The 18,084-nt window shown below is 39.2% G+C and overlaps 1 protein-coding gene across 1 annotated transcript in view; it reads right to left on the reverse strand.

Moving 5' to 3' along the window:
- Positions 1-987: 987 nt before the first annotated feature.
- LOC150087362 (homeobox protein Nkx-6.2-like) overlaps positions 988-18,084 on the reverse strand; it is a 30,692-nt gene continuing 13,595 nt past the window's right edge. The window contains exons 2-3 of the mRNA XM_090372457.1: positions 8,103-8,272; positions 988-1,438 (exon numbers count right to left, since the gene is read on the reverse strand). Coding sequence (XP_090228583.1) covers positions 1,226-1,438; positions 8,103-8,272 — 383 coding nt within the window. The 3' untranslated portion in view covers positions 988-1,225. The remainder of the gene's footprint in view (positions 1,439-8,102; positions 8,273-18,084) is intronic.

Here is an 18,084-nt window from a genome sequence, read left to right on the forward strand (position 1 = left end):
TTAACCGTTTCATTATTTCGTGAATTTTATATAACCTCTTAAACCGCTGTTTAAATAAATATAAAATCTTGATTCTGACCCAAGAAAATAAAGAAATATAATTCCGACCAAAAAGTTCATGCTTTTCTTGAATGTAAGTGGCATTTCGTTAATTAATAAATAAAACACACAACAACATCGTTAGAAATGAAAGTGGATTACTGTATACAGGCTATTTCACAATAAGTGGCCGTTTATAGCAATATTCTATCAATTTCTAGTGTGTAATAATAACAAAGCTCACTTAAGTTTACTTTTTGCAGGGCTGTATGAATAGGAGTTATAATGGTGACAAAAAGTAAGAATTATATTTACTTTTTGTGCGCATCAGTAAGTTGCTGTTAAGACATTACCGATTTCTCCGGCTCACGCGAGCGCTGTATAACCAGTCACGTAGAGGCAGTTTGAAGAAGCAATATGCGCTAAGTTTACTGAATAAGAGATAGCACTAAACAAGAGAAACTGCCGTTTTTGTAATGGATTTTTGACAAATGCGATCGTTTGAGTAGGATTATTTACTTAATATTTCCGGATTGTAAAGTTTTGGATTTCACAGAATTTCCTTTACAGGGGTGTCCAACCTTTTTTTGGTTCCGAACCACAAAAGATTGAACACTCCTGTGTCGAATTGCACACGAAAGGCATGTTAGAAAAAGTAATCGTGAACGTATTGAATGCCTTTCACTCGTCCTTACATTTGTAACCTGAGAAGGTCCACTTTCGCGGTGGAAATTAAAGAGAACGAGACAACTAACACAGAAATACTTTAATTAACTACTAAAGTAGGTGTTGATTGTTCTTCTTTCGTCATCTTTCTAGTCAGATTTTCAACAAACGGCGAAAACACAACTTAAACACCTCATTGTGGTCATCCCGAGGTCCGGAGACATTATTGTACAGGAACTTGTCCCGGACGAGGTGATGACGTAATCTAAGCTATCAGTAGGAGTAAGTCCTTGGTCTAGTAGAAAGTGACGATCCACTTTTCGATGCTGGAAATGGTCACGCTCTTCAGGAACCGGGATGGGCATCAGAAGTCGAGAGTACTTGTAAGAGACCTCAGCCTACACCAACACCCACAAGGTGTCACGGTAAAACCTATTCGGTAAGGTCTCCGTCGCGATAGTTTTATTTTTATTTATTTTTTTTCTTTACCACCGCTTTTAGGAATTAATTTTACAACACTTTAAGTCGACGTTATACTTTGAGTACAGTCATCTTGCCGGCAAGGGCCTCCAGTGTTCATTTTAAAATGTTTTTCTATGCAGTCTATATCCTCGGGATCAGATAGATCAACTTGCCTTAGCTGCTCGGCCTCAGAGTCCTGCTTCTTTTTAGCCGAAGCCATTTCGGCTGCGTGCTTTTTTCTCCATTTCGTCCTGCGATTCTGGAACCACACCTGAAAGTCATACCAAAGAAATAAATAAAATTACGTCTTAAAATACATCTTTAAAAACTATTTATAATGTAAATATTAATATTATTTTATACGATTAATATTATTAATAATAAATCCGCATCAAAAAAGAGGTTTGAGGTCAATGTTTACATTTATAAACCATCCGATGAAAAAGATTAAGAACACCTTTGGCAGCGCCATCTGGTGTTAGTAATTTTATATAATATATGTACCATTTTTTTTTTTTTTTTTAGTTATCGTTTATTTAAGGGTTTTACTTCATTTTATTTATTATTATCGTTATATTTTTTCCTTGTCGGGAATCAGTGCGTGTACGTGCGGCGGAGTACAGTCAGTTCCGCCTTCTCGTATTAATAAACGTCGCATTGTCTAACGGCGCATGCAAGTGTAGTTAATCCCTAGAAAACAGCTGTCGCCCGCACGTGCGGCATAGCTTGCATTTATTAGTCACTGGAGCCGAACTGAGAGTACGGACGCGTTCCTCTATAAATGACATTAGGTAGAGTGTAGATAGGGGGCGCAACGTGCTGACAACAGCCCATTAATCCCAACGTTATAGACTGATAGCTTTATAAGGGGAAAAATTTTGTTTTAACGTGTCGTTCTGCGCTTGTTTTGGAGAAAGTTTACGTTCACCTCATGTGGCTGCGTACATGCACCAGTTGTTGGCTGCTTACAGACAATACTCCATTGGGTTTGGTCCAATTTTCCAGCTGACCTGAGGAGTAGAGCTCATACGGAAATGGCAGTTTGATTACTCTACTGTCAAGTGTCTCATTTTGTAAACATTACCATAAACAGGATTAAAAGAAACTGACCACTGCCACCATGGTAACTGTAAAAAAAATGCTGGTATATATTACACTCTAAATATTATTTATGTACATATACGGGAGTGATCATTCGATTCGTGCACTGGTGCAAGAACTTATCTAATAAATAAATAAATTGTCATCATCTGAATCTTCTGTGGATTTCTCCATCTCGAAATACACTGAAAGGACAGAATTCGTAGGATATCTGGTTTCTGGGCAACGCCACGCTGTCATACCTCTCGCTCGTGGACGAACCCACCTCTTGGCAGGTATATAGGTACACTGCATTCGTGTAGACGGTAATTCGATGTCAGTATGGATAAATGTCGTGAGTTAACCAACTTTGAAAGAGGGATGATAGTGGGTGTCTGACGCATGGGTCGCTCTATCGCGGAGGTAGTACAGAAATTGGACTGTCCCATTCGGCAGTATTAAGAGTGTAGCGGGAATACCCCATTTCCGGAATAACATCTCATTGGACAGCGCTGTGAGCGGAGAAAGGTGGTGGATGAACGTGGTCGTCGACGTCTGTCTCGTATTGTTTCAGTCAACCGGAGAGTGACAGTGGCGCAAATCACCGCCGACTTCAACAAGGAAAGTGCCAGAAACGTCTCCACAAAGACCACCAGGCGATCATTAGCCGCAATAGGTTATGGGAGCCGCCAACCCACCAGAGTCCGATTACTAACACCACGACACAGGACTCTTCGCCTCAACCGGGCGAAAGCTCAGTTGAGGCATAGAGTCCTGTGTCGTGGTGTTAGCATCTGGCGGAAGCCGCACGAAGCTATACACACGTCATGTCAACAAGGAACTGTCCAGGCAGGTGGACGGTCGGTAATGGTCTGCGGCGAGTTCAACTGGCATACTTTGGGACCTCTGGTACTTCTAGATGCATCTCTGAACGGTCCAGGTTACGTGTCCATCCTTGTACACCATCTGCATCCTATTGGCCCCTTTCTTCTGTTTCCTACCCTCCAGTCTTTTTGCCTTCCTCCCTTACTTTTCTCCTGCACAACGTTTTTTTTTTTTTTTTTGTTTTAGTTTATATATATATATATATTTGTGTGTGGGTGTGTGTGTATATATATTTTTATATACACACACACTCATGCCCCCACAGGTCTAAATCTAAAAACATCAAAATTACTGCCCGACCTATTTGGCCCTAGAACAAGTTATCAGCGAACAACCCTACGCTCTGTTAAAATTACAACCGTTGCTCAAGAAACAGCGATCATCTCATTCTTAAATCTGGTCCTAGCCACTGAAATCCCAGGAAAGTAGGTGGCAGGACCCGCCAGAGTACTCTAGCTACAGTGGTACACCCGGTCAGCCTCCCCGTGGCATGGTGTGGTAACGTCGGGTCCCACTAGGGGCTCGGCGGCTAATAGACCGGAGGAACAAAGGGCACAACACAATATACAGCACATGACCCCCACACACTTCAAATCTCTGGCCCCGATACAATGTACACCCGCGGAGATGGGAGAAATCCCAGGAGCCGTTAGACACTAACATACCTTATACCTTATACCTTATATACCATCTGCATCCTTTCATGGTCATCGTGCATCCACAGAGCAATGGACTCTTCCAGCAGGACAATGTACCGGTATATCCCCCACAGAGCCGTGGTGACTAGAACATGGTTCGAAGAGCATTCCGCAGATTTTACCACCATGGAATGGCCTCCCTGTTCACCAGACATGAACCCTGCGGAGCATCTTTGGGATGCTGTGGAAAGGTCCGTTCGAGCTCTGGATCCTCCACCCAAGAATGGTACGGAATTATGGATAGCGGTGCAGCTAGCATGGATGGAAATACCTGTGGAACGCTTTCGTGAACTAGTGGACTCAATGGCTCGCCGTGTGACTGCCCTTAATCCAGCGAAAGATGGGCCTACCCTTTACTAGGTAGGTATCCCATGATTTCTGTTCACTCAGTGTATTAAAAAGTATATTATATTATTAAAATATATTAAAATGAATTATATTCTTCTTTATACTTATTTTCTTTCGTTCTTTACTTACTAAATAGAAATTTATTTTGACGCCTCTACTTTTATTTCTAATTGTAAAGTGGACTGAATTTAAATCTTAGGTATAATGGTCACGTGGCAATCAGTAAGGTGATTGTAATGTGCCCTTACTGTGTCTATATCTATAAACATTAAATTAACAAGGTCTTCATCAACGCTTATCTGTTAATTCGGGATGCCCTGGGTCCGAAACCAATTAAACATAAAAAAAAAAAAAAACTGATAATCATTCATTATGAGTATCGAATCAGAAGTTATAGAAGAATTTTATTTTACTGACTATACTAATAATAATAGATTTCATAAAAAAGTCAGAAATTAGCTTTTTAATAAATGAATAATTTTTGCCATAACTCAAATATCATGACTTTTTGCTTACAGTGGAAGGATTTGTTTGTAGCGTAATAACTTCTTGTCAGTTTGAAGACAATTATGCTATGAACTTCCTACTCGATTCTTGTCTAACGTTCAATGTGGAAATAATAATAATAATAACTTCAAAGAAGGAAGGAACCTGTACACCCTCATCCACCTGATGTACATGGATGACATCAAGCTCTACGCGGGAAACGAGAAGCAACTCCAGCAACTACTACTCCTCATCACCGAAGAATTCATTAGGATAGAATTTGGTCTAGATAAATGGAAGACCCACGGATTGCACCAGGGAAAATTTGTCAACCGAAACTACCAGCTGCAGACTGGTAAAGAGATCGAAGCCATGGCAGAGGGAGAGGCCTACAAATGCTTGTGGATGATGCAGGCTCAGCAGTTACAGCACAAAGAAATTAAGGCCTGCCTGTCCAAAAAATACCATCAGAGACTCAGAAGCCTGCTGAAAGCAAAGCTGAACGGAGGGAACAGAATTAAGGCCATAAACACTTATGCAGTCTCAATGCTAACATACACCTTGGGGGTGATAGATTGGACTAACACCGAGCTGGAGGATATATGAGAAAGACAAGGACAATGATGACCAAGAGCCGCCAATACCACCCGGAATCTGCCGTAGAAAGACTGACGATTGCCCGGGAAGGAGGAGGAAGGGGCCTGATAGACTTCATTGAGCAACAGAAGACAGCGATAGCTAACCTGAAGGATATCGAAGCTGCTTTTGATAGCCTCAACATCTCAGCCCTTCTGAATCTCCTAACTAACTTCTTTCGGATCAAAGGTGACGTTTTCGCTTTCCTGCACTCTCTCCTCTGGAATAGAACAGTGTACCTCACTCATCGCAACCTCTGCTATACCCGATCCATCAATGCTGATGTGCCGCAAGGTGGCGTTTTATCGGGGTTACTTTTTACCGCCCTCCTTATTCCGTTTGTGTGTAACAGAGATGATGTCATTACCTACGCCGACGATATAAAGTTCCTAACGGAAATACTACCATCAGCCGACAGGGGAGTGATCACATCGGAAATCTGTAATAAGATCACAGCTTTCTCTAGCCATCTCAACCATTTCGGTCTTAAACTGAACCCCCAAAAATCCGTTATTATGGTTTTTTCTCTGAAGAAGTGTCCCACATCCATACAACCCTCACTGCAGGGTGCAGCTATTCCAAGTGTAACTAAATACAAAGATCTCGGTGTAACCTTCGACCCAAACCTTAGGTTCAACTGTCACATCGAATGTGTTCTACGCAAGATCAGCCGAATGCGCTGGATTGCCCGTCAACATCTTCTTCATAACACAGATGCAAGAACCACAATCAGATACCTGGAAACCGTTGTGTATCCTACCTTTCTGTATGCCTCTGAAATATGGGCATCCGCAGTCCCTTCTCTCATGAAGCCCATCTTCGCCAGTGAATACTGGATATTGAAGTGGGCAACCCACAAACATCGACTCCCCCCTCAGCAGAGGACCACCAGCATGGCCGACCAACTCCAAATCCCGCGGCTGCCTCAAATAATCCGCATGAGGAGAACTGCAACCACAGTCAAAATGCTGGCTGGCAAAATCAACTCCCCTGACTTCTGGGATATATGCCAGTGGCATGTTCCACTTCCTTCCTTACGAGCCACCCCTCTTCTTCAGCTACAACGGAACAGGCTGAAGATCAGTGACAGATTCCTACCTGGACAAGTACTTCCTACAGTACAAGCCCTGCTAATGATCGGAGTTGACCTGCAGAAATTCGCTTCTGATCGCAATTACAGGCGCTCGTTGGCCGAACTTGTTCCCCTTTTGTTTGGCCCCTGATGTCGACTCATACTGATATCTCCACCTGCTATCTCCTATGAGGCGCATAACGGCACGTCGCAGGCAAATCGACGAACTGTCTTCACAAGAAAATGCAATACCGAACATCAATTTGGCACTGTGAAATATTCTGACTTGTGTGAATATGCTTAAATATGTACTTTGTACATATGAACGTGCACATACCTTGGTGTACTGTCTGCCTCACAACTATGTACATACTCATACCTATTGAATGGCTAATGCTACGTTTTTAATTGTTATGTTATCTTTTATACTGTACATATTTTTATATTACCCCATATCATTGTCAAGCCCCTGGCCTCCTGGCTGTGGCGGGCACATTATTGTATCTGTATCTTTACTGTACAATAAAGATTTTCTTCTACTTCCAGAAACACACAGTAGCACTCCACCAGGCTATAAGGAAGATAGACAAGCTGGATACCCCATTCAAACTAAGCGAGGAGTCCCCCCCTCAACCTGGAGGTACAAACGAAGCTAGAAAGATGGGCAAAGAAGACACTCCATGGCAGACACTACAATGATCTCCATCAAGATCACATAGATAAAATTGCTTTCAATACTTGGTTCACGAGAGGGACGCTCTTCCCCGAGACTGAAGGATTCATGCTCGCCATCCAAGACCAGGTAAAAAACACCAGCAACTATAGAAAATACATCGCCAAGGAGCCCGGAATGTCCAATTACACATGTCGACGATGCCACCAGGCCTTAGAAACGATCCAACACATCACCGCGGAGTGCAAGGTGATCACCCAGACTGTGTACACTCATAGACACGACCAGTACATCAGAAGCTAGCAAGGAAATACCAGTTGGTCGAAGAAAGTGTACCGTACTACAAGTACGAACCCCAGGCAGTACTAGAGACCCCAACCCACAAGCTGTACTGGGACCGCGCCATAATAACGGATAGGACAATCCCGCACAACAGACCGGACATAACCCTTGTGGACAAGAAGGAAAAGACTACCTATCTGATTGATATAGCGGTACCCAACACTAGCAACCTGCAGAAAACCCATGGGGAAAAATTCAGGAAGTACACGAACCTAAGACAGGAGATCAAAGAGTGTGGCATATGGAACAAGTAACGACCACCCCGATCATCGTGTCAACCACAGGTGTGGTGCCAAAGACCCTACATAACAGCCTAGCAGCAATAGGTCTTCCAGCGAACAGAAACTCCAGAAAGTCGCAATCCTGTAGGATAGTCAGAGAGTTCCTCGACCAACAGTAACACCAGACATAACAACAACCACCCTGTGTACTTGGTAGCAATACCAAGAATCCCATTTCCCCCAATCAGGGAGAAATATTATATAAGAGCAATAATAATAATAATACCTAATCAGTTTAAACGCATGGAAACTTACCTGGGTATTACCTACTTTAAAAATTTCTAAATGATTTGAAAGTAATTCAGGAAGAGGACAAAAAAACGAGAACTTTCTATTTATCCATAAACACATTTTTTTATTCTCTATTTATTTATTTTATTTTTTGTCCTTTTCCAGCTTGTAATTTAGTGAACTAACCTGCTATATAATATTACCTTGACTTGACTTTCTGACATTCCCAAAGCATACGCCAACTTTGCTCTTTCCGGTCCTGCCAAATACTTGGTCTGTTCGAATGTTTTCTCGAGAACATATATCTGGTGACCAGAAAAGGTGGGCCTCGTGTGCTTTTTCTTTCCATCCTTGTCCAGACAGTTCTGCACCACTGTGGAATACACACTTATTTACTGACATGTACTCACTTGAGAAATCTGGAATGAAATTATTTGTAAGACATCTATTTATTATAAATTGTTTAAAGGTTTGAAAGTCACTTCAGAGTTAAAACCGGCCTGGATTTCCACTTCTATTGAATTAAACTATTACAGAACTCATGTTTTAATCAACCTGAACTTTAAATTTGGAAGAAATATATTTGGTTGAGCATCTCAATAGAATTTTCCTAACTCCACGAAGGATTTTATGAGAAAGTAAACAGGACTTGACACGATGACTCGCCCAAAGATTCGTCTGCGGTTTAATAAGTTACAAAGTTCCTCAGGTTGAGAAAATTTAAATTGAGGAGCTGTCCATCCATTAAGAGACAATTTACAAGTCAACGGTTGCTAAAACCATCACATTGAGAAAAACTGAGCTCAATTAAAGCTGTCTTCTCTTTTGAAAGGGAGGGAGTAGAAAATGTTGGCAACACCAACTGTATTTCTGAAAACTGTGTGGTTGATGACTTCAGAAATTAAGGATCTTTAAGGATTTCGTATTAAAATTCTTAAAGAGTCTTTGGAAAAGGCGACTTTCTTAGCTGCTGAAGCACAGTTATTATTAATATGAGTATTAACCCATGTGGAAGAAAATTGCTCCACGACTCATTCACAAAAAAGTCAAAAAGATGCTGTAAGTTATGTCAGAATTCAAAATTGAGATAAGAATATTTGTCCACAGTACCTATTCATTTCATCGAACTCCACAATCTTTCATGCTTTAGTTGATGACAATCTATGGTAGGGCGGGAATTCTTAAATATGTCGGCGTAACCAGAGCAGGTATGGAAACAACCACTCAAGCTGCATTCACAGATTATTTAGAAAAATCGAAAATATTAATGGACCGAAGAAAGAGCTCTGTGGATGGAACACACCTTTGGAGTGAGAAAGCAGGTGAGGTCTCCACTCGCATTGAAATTTGAGAATGATTACTTGATCAATGTCCTGATAACTTTATGTAATCTACTCTATGAAATGTCAAAGACTACATCAACTTGATCCACTGCCTAGTGTCTTCCTTTGATTATGTAAAACAGCAATTGGTTGAAAAATGGTATTCTACGGTCAAGGTGTAAAGTAATAGAGTAGTTTGCTTTTTTTTCTACTTTGATAAAACAGACCAATACAGTATTCTCGCCATGCTTAACTAATTTCCAGTTGACTCTTAAGTTTAAATGATCTGGACAGCCAACAGAGAGGGGATGGGGCTAACTGTCAGTTTAAAAGGCAAAATAAAATGAAAAAGGAAGTGATCAGAAGTAATATGTTGTCTGCATTGACACCCTCAATATTTAAGTTTTGGAGAAGGATATCAATAAGGATGGATGATTAGATATTTGGATGTTAATGGAGTAGCGGCGTCTAGGGCCATAGTGCGCAACGTCAATAAGAACTTTAGTGGTAAATCCTCTGGTGGAAAAGTGAAGATATACAATTAAAGTAATAAGATCACGCTCGAGGATATGAAAGTTATCAGATACCACCATTACTACATTATTTGGTTGATGCATAAATTATAAAATACAGACAAGCCTACTCTTAGAACGCACAAAATTTACAGACAATTTATCTCCTGGTTTAACTTTTTGCCATTTAAATTGGCGCATGTTATACTTTTGTATAATTTAGCATTAACACATTTTATATAAATTATTAACTATTAATTTCTCAAATGTCACTGAATAGAACCGATCTGATTGTGGTGTATTTGCCTATTAGCATGAGTGCAGTTTCGTATGAGCATTAAATGACATTATTAATCGGAGCTGTACAATTCTCTTTTTTAATCAATGTTACAAGTTCGAACACGCGCTCAGAACTTCCTCACTGGCCACTCGATTGTACCTCTGAAAAACCGAAAGCAGTATCTTGTACGACCTACTTTTCTGAATTGCAGTTTGAACTGGACGTAGCACGATTCAATCAATAGCCGAAAGGTACTCAGAGTGCTTTTTTAAGCCATTGAAAAATGCATGACGAAGACGTTCCGTTTTCTTAAAAGTTGTATAATACAAAGGAAATTCGAGGTAAAGAAGTTCATCCTGCTGTTAGCATTAAGGCCATTGAACTTACCCTCGCAGTGTGTAAGTTAACTTTTGATGCAAGAAAAAAAAATCATCTAAAAAGGAAATATCTACTTATGCTCGAATTAAAAGGTTAGAATGACTCGATTTAATGGCAAAATAACAATTTTATACATATACACAGAGCTGGCTTTGCATTAGCAACACCTCCATTGTGTAGGAATGGAGTGGCCTGTAACGCTGGTGAAGGCTGAAAGTCGGAAACAGGCAAAACGAGCAAAGCGCGCGAAACAATTATCGTCTGCTAGTCGAATTAGTCGTCTGCTGAAGACTTGCTTGCGATTTTATGTCCACTGCACTCATTCATCAAACAGCTGCATATTAACGTACACTAATCAAAACGTACGCATTATACTGATGGGTATACGCACGTGTGTGTCTTACCAGAAATTAGAAATTTTCAGGCTATTCAGGTGATAAAACTGAGAAACAACAGAAAAAAAGAAAGCATCTTGATCGGTCTATACAGTTAAACGTAGTTGGGTGACTAAAAATTAAAGGCTTAAGTTCACATTTAGCGCAAAAAGGTGTATAAAGAAAATTAAATTAAAATTTTATTTAAAATTTCTGAATATTTAAATTTTTTTTAAAAATAATATTATACTTACAAATGTTTTTTTATAGAATTTGTAAGTAAATGATCGTTTTATATGTACTTTTAACGTTAAGAAGATTTGAAATCATAATCTAGATTAAAATACGACGCATTTCTTTATTGCTGAAGAACACACACTAACAGAGAAATTCATCTAATATGAAGGCATTCCCTCCATGGGTTGGAATATTTAACGATAATAGAAATTGCAAAAACTTTTGGGGTTCAGTTTTTCATCAGGGACACAAATCTTGAATAAATTATTTAGTTTATGAAAGGGTAATAAAACTAGTTCTGTCGTTTTATGATTATTAATTTATTTCCGAAGAAATGTCACTTTACAGCTTTGCAGCTAGAGGACACGAATTTCATACAGAAATTTACTTCCATTGAGGGCTGCACTTTGGTCCAGTCCTCCTTCAACGTAGTGGTGAATTCCGTTAATGACTGTGGACCTCTTGGCCTGTCCCATGTTTAATCGAAAGGTGTTCGGTGGAGGTTAAAGTCGGCGCGTTATGCAGGCCAAAATGAAGCTGTTGCACGCACCCATCAAGCTTCCGAAGTATCATCCTTGTACTAACAAGATCAGTTCCTGTGGCCTTCTTGAATTACTGGCTGATAGTATTCAGTGAAGCCTGACTGAATCCACGTACCGCTCTTCTGAGCGCCCTTTGCTCTCTTTCCGTTTATTTCAGTCACTGAACTGTCCCAGTTATGGTAGCACCATGAACATGTCCATTGGGCGATTTTGTCAGCAACCAGTGATCTAGGATGTTCCAGTTTTGCTACGAATTTATTGCTAATAGGGCAACTTATTATGAATTTATCCGTTTGGAATCTCTAATGCAAACATTCAACAGCTTGCGTTCTATGGAGAATAGATTCAAATAAATCTTAAGAGGATTACTGGACTAGAGGAATTCTTCGTGGAGGAACGTTTCAAGCTCCTTGAGTGATGAAGGTGGAGGAAATCTGCTTCTTATTCTCCTTTCCAGATATGCCCACAGTGGCTCAACAACGTTCATGTTTAGTGATTGTGCAGGCCATGGGAGATTCTTAGCCTCACTTTCACCTGGTTGTGCGTTCTGGAGCAGCGTTATCATCTTGAAACATGGTATTATTTGTGGAAACAACGTTTGCACTATGGGATGAACCTGATCACTCAAAATATCAAGGTGATCAGTGGCAGTAATTCGCTCTCGTTCATGGTGATGATGGGACCAAAAGAATACCAATATATCGCTGCCCACACCATTGTTAATCCTCCTCCATATCTGATGGTTGGCACAAGACATCACAGGGCGATGCACTTTCTTTCTCCAAACGTAAACTCTCCCTGATGTTGTAAAAAGTGTGAGTGATGATTCGTCTGAAAATATGACATGATTGCAATCATCAAGTGTCCAGTTTTTATGCTCCTTACACCATTGCATCACCTTCAATAGCTGCTCAGCTATAAATTTCAGCTTTATGAAGTTCTCGCCGAACTATTTTACTAGAAACTAGTTTGCTGAGACTCGCATTAAGTTCTGCAGTTATTTTTGATGTTTTGCACCTACAATCCTTTTTCAGCGTCCGTGTCCAGCAGTCTCTTTCAGTCAGCTTCGATTTTCTGCCACAATTCGTCCTATCAGATTTTGTTTTTCCATACTTGGTGAAGGCAGACATAATTCTCGATGCAGTTGCTCTGGATACATTAAAGAAATCAGCAGTTTTAGCCACCAATGTCCCTGCTAAACGTGCACCAACTATTTGATCTCTCTTCTCTCTAGAATTCGGACAGGTTGGTCATTTTCTTCATGTACTTATATCACCTCTAGTATCAGTATTTTAAATTTGAAAATATTAAGAAAGGTATCTGCACTCGTATCGAAGATCGCATTATTCTTTAAGAATCCATGCAAAAATGAATGGTGCCTTTGCAACGAGTTGTCCCAGATTGCACTATTTTCAAACAAATAGCCTCTACAACTGGCCATTTGTTTAAAAATGAAACTGTTGTGACAGCATGTTTCAAGACCAACTGGTCTCTCATTAGATAGCAAATGGTCTCTAGTGACAACATGCGGAATTGTAAAGAAGTAGTTCGATGTCAACTGTCATGCGGTGAACGAAATCAGTTTTCAGTTTCAAAGATGGAAGTAGTGCAATACCAGAGCAACTCATTACAAAGGCAAGTTTCTCTCAGAGTCAACCCCATTGTATTATCCGTACAGTTCAAATCCTGCTGCTTATGGAAGTAGATGGAAGGACAAGATACGTAGTCATAAATGTTTACAGATGTAAATAACAGCACTTGTACCTAATATTAATTGAAATAGGCTTCTCTAAAACTGCTCAACCTCTAGTTATACCTCTCTGAGATCTCTCAATCTTCAATCCCAATCTTCTCAATCGCCAATCTCTTCAATCTAAAGAGTCTAAAGTCTACGCTTAACCGCAGCATCAGATGGTTTTGTACTGTATATAGATTAATGATGCAAATTCATAAAACATTTTCTTTAAACGACAGCCTCATTTAGAAAGTTTATTTGTATGAGTGAAGGATTCGTCCGAAAACCAAGTTAATGGTAAACTTAGTTATCTTAAAAAGCAAAGAGAAATTACAGACAATTCAATAGAACATTTTGGAAACTAAAGGTCTTTCGACCATAAAATAAATAGTTAAGAGTCTTCAATGAGCGCTGAACCACAATAAAATGTTTCATAACACTTTGTTTTGGTGTCAAGTATTGCAATCTAATTTTTGGCAAAAACGAAGCAGGTAACACTCTTCGAATTCACTGACACTCGCTGAAGAGACAAATTAATGAACTTCTTAAAGCGATGAAACTTCTTAAGGATGGAAGTATTTATCGCTCAAAACTGAATTTTGAGCCTCCGAAAAGCATTCATAATAGTTTCAGGTTTGTATTTTGAACTTTCACTACTATACTTGAACATTAAGGTCTAAATGGATGTCAGATGAACTAATTAGACATGTTGCAGAGAAGGAAAATGCATGGATACATATATTTTAACAGGTGACACGGAAGCCTATAATAGATGCAATACGAGAATATTTGGCAAAGGAAAACAGCAAAGACTTCTTTACTTATATAAGCTATAGAAGGAAGGGGATGAATCAGATTGGTCCACTTGATATCGGTGGGTCAACTGTTGATGATCCTGCTCACGTGGCTAACAAACTAAATGAATATTTGCATCGAAATTCACACACGAGGAGTTATTCACGGAGGGGATTGCCAGAGGTGTATTAAACTCTGACAGTAAGCTAGATAATCTTGTAATAACTGAGAGTAATGAGAAGGAAAAACTGTTGAAGATAAACAGTTTTTCTGTTTATCTTCAAAGAAAGACACCTGGGGCGGATGGAATCTATCCAGCAAAGGAAGTAAGCAAACCTTTAGCCATAATTATGAGGGCTTCCTTGTACTCAGGGGATGCTCCCACGGACTAGAGATGTGCAAATGTGACCCCAATCCACAAAGGAGGATCAAAGGGAGACAGGTAATTATAGACCTGTTAGTTTAACTTCTGTTCCCGGGGAAAATAATGGAATCACTGGTTAAAGAAGCATTGCAGGATCATCTAGACAAGCCTTCCGTTACAGCTCGGACTCAGCATGGTTTTGTTAAGGGGAAGTCTTGCCTGACCAATTTGATTGGATACTATGATGTGGTCACAAAGGAACTGGATGCTGGGAATAACTTTGATATTATATATTTGGATCTTAGAAAGGCTTTTGATACTGTTGCACACGGAAGACTGCTGCACAAATTGGAGCAGTGTGGCATTGGGGGCAAATTGCTGCTATGGATAAAGGGACGGTTGAGTGGGAGAAGACAGAGAGTTGTAATTAATGGACACTGCTCTTCGTAGAATAATGTTATTAGTGGAGTCCCTCAGGGTTCAGTGTTGGGTCCATTGTTGTTTTCTGTATTTATAAATGATATTAATGATGGTATATCAGGCTTAATGTCCAAGTTTGCAGACGATACGAAGGTTGGCAGGGTTGTCAAGGACACTAATGACAGTACACTGCTGCAACAGGATCTAGAAAAGTTGAGCAGATGGGCTGAGAGGTGGCAAATGAAGTTTAACATTGACAAATGTAAATTACTGCATATGAGAAACAGCAACCCCAGAGTAACGTATCAATTGTGTGGTACTACACTGACAATGGTAGAGAATGAAAAGGGCCTGGGGGTAATTGTGCAGGCTGATATGAAATTTTCTGAGCAGCGCAGACGATCTGCAAGAGGAACTCATTGTGTCTTGTCAATGATATACAGGAATTTTTCTAGCAGGGATAAGATTGTTTGTTTGTTATTTGGAGCATTAGCAACTAAGGCCATATTGCTCCGGGATATGCGGTGGTCATTCCCTGACCTTTCCGCATCCTCTGTATTTGGTGGTGACGGGCTCGAACCCCGGTCTAATCAAGAAGCGTGTGCTACGCACTCTAGTAGGGATAAGAGGTGATTATCCCTTTGTATAAGGCAATGGTCAGGCCACACTTTGAGTACTGCATACAGGTCTGGAGGCCTCCATTCAAGAAGGATGCAGAGCTGCTGGAATGAATATAGAGAAGGGCAACAAGATTAGTGAATGGAACAAAAGGTTGCTCTTACGAAGAAAGGCTTAAGTTTTGCAAACTACAGTGTCTGGAGACTAGGCACCTGCGAGGTGATCTGATTGAGGTGTATAAAGTCTTGAATGGTTTGAGCATGCTCAATGCTCATGGGATTCTTTCACTTGCTCACCTGAGAGGGCATAAATTCAAATTGAGGAAAGACAGATGTAGAATAGATATGCGGAAGTTTGCCTTCAGCCAGCGGATGGTTGATTTCTGGAAGAAATTTCCATCTGTCGTTGTAGAAGTTGATAGCTTAAATAGATTCAAGGTAGAACTAGACAAACATTTGGAGCGAGTGGATGGGTGAAATGAGAAGGGGTGTGTGTGTGTTCTTTGGCTGATGCTATATAAGATTGCTTTCTTGCATTATGTGCCTTTGCTAATGCTAAAGTACAGTTAGGTTTAATTGAGTCTGCACGATCAGCTGTATTTCGGTGCCGAATATAATAAGTGTAATTTCTACCGCAAAGAAACATAAAATCCCACAATTTAAAAAGTTTCATCAGTGTGAATTATTCAACGAATAAACAAACAAAAAAAAGTTCTGTTTATACTCCGCACTATCACCTAAGTCACAGAATTTATAACTAATAATTTTGTTAAAAATAGTCAATACGTACTATATATCAAGTCGATTCAAACGCGTGTACTATTGAAATCGCGTACTAATCATTCGGCTACGTCAGGCCTCTTAAACAGAGGAACATGTTTTTGTTCCTCTGTTAATTTTTGTTAGAAAGGTTGCGGGGTGGTTTTTTCTGTAAATCGAATTAGGTCTCGTATAGGGAGAGATCTGATGCGATTTGTCTGCATTGAAAATTGCAATGGCATTGTACTTCTTCGGATGCACAAACCAAGGTTGGCAATATTACGCAGGGGGAAGTACATACGACATTTACCATCTTCACCTTCATAGAAAGTTGCCTCGATTCTGTACCATGAAGTGCTATTTGAAGTAGTTCAATACCGAGAAACTGGTGAAGGTATAAAAGTTTTCTATATTTAAATAAACAGCACCTTTCTGTGTTAACAAGAAATTTTGGTGTAAATATGTGCAGTAGCTTTTGGGTGTTGTACCTGCTCAACGAGTCCGTGGTATAGACCCCCTTAACTAACACAAAATCCTGTGTTCACCATATTGCTTTCTATCCGTGTTTTTTAATTGCTGATTTTCTGTTCTATTTATCCATTTTTCGATGATAAATAAAAACAAACATTGCTTCAATAAAACACTTACTGATACCACCAAAAATTACAGTAAATCTTCTATTTTACGAACTGATAGGGCTAAAAGGGGGATGCCCGTTATTGTTGAAGGTCCATTAACTTGAAAGTTTTTTCAAGGCCATTTTTACCCACATAATTAATAACTGAAACAGGTACTACGTTTATATATGTATTATAAACACAGAAATAAAGTTAAGAAATTTAAAAAAAAAGCAAACTTTTATTTATCTTGAATTTATTCTTGATGCATAAGTACATAGTCAGTACAAAACATTTTATGGTGACCGTATAGGGGTGTCTCTCTGATAGAACGAACTTGCCTAACTATTGGAACACCACTGTCTTCATTCTATTATTTGAAGGTAGTGCAATACCAAAGCAACCCGTTGTGAATGCAGTTTTTTCCTCCTGTGAGCATTATGATTGCATTGGAAGTGTTTGTGATTCAAGTATTACTTGCTTTTAGACTACAGTTATTTTTAAAAAATGGCAGATGTAAGTTATTTGAAAGCAATGCAATACCGGTGCAACTCTTTGTGAAGGTAAAGTTTGTTTTGCTGTAAACATAAAGCTTAGCTGAAATTTTGTTCATGCTTCCCAATTCATTGTTTTGTTTGGTAAACAGCATGATAATATCCATAACATATCATTGCTCATGATATCAGACGAAATTTTGTTCATGATTCCCAATTCATTGTTTTGTTTAGTAAACAGCATGATATGTCATCCATAGCAAATCATTGCTCATGATATCAGTCGAAATTTTGTTCATGCTTCTCAATTCATTGTTTTGTTTTAACAAAATTCATGACATGCATAGGTGAGTTTTAAAATACTATTACGATGATAAATAAAGAAAGGCGTTTTTAATATATGTAAGAATACTTAATGTTTTTAAAGTTTAAAGAAAATTTAAATAAAAGTTAAGAAATATTATATTTAATAAAAGAATTTATATAAACATAATATTATCTTATACATTAGTAAGTGTATGATGAACATGATCAAGTTCGAATTTAAGTTTTAAACAAAGCACTTAAATGAGAAAACTTCAAATGGAGTATTTTAAAATATTCTCAAAAGAACTGCGCACATAAAGGATTTTAATGTATATAAAACATAAAATTTTCTGTTTAAAGAGAGAATATAGTGTGCTTTTAAGGACGAAATGGAAACTTTCTTCCTTTAAAGGCTTGCAGATCACAAAACTTC

Source organism: Mastigoproctus giganteus, chromosome 4 (genome assembly GCF_048544385.1).
Source record: "Mastigoproctus giganteus isolate SK-2022 chromosome 4, ASM4854438v1, whole genome shotgun sequence".
NCBI lineage: Eukaryota > Metazoa > Arthropoda > Arachnida > Uropygi > Thelyphonidae > Mastigoproctus > Mastigoproctus giganteus.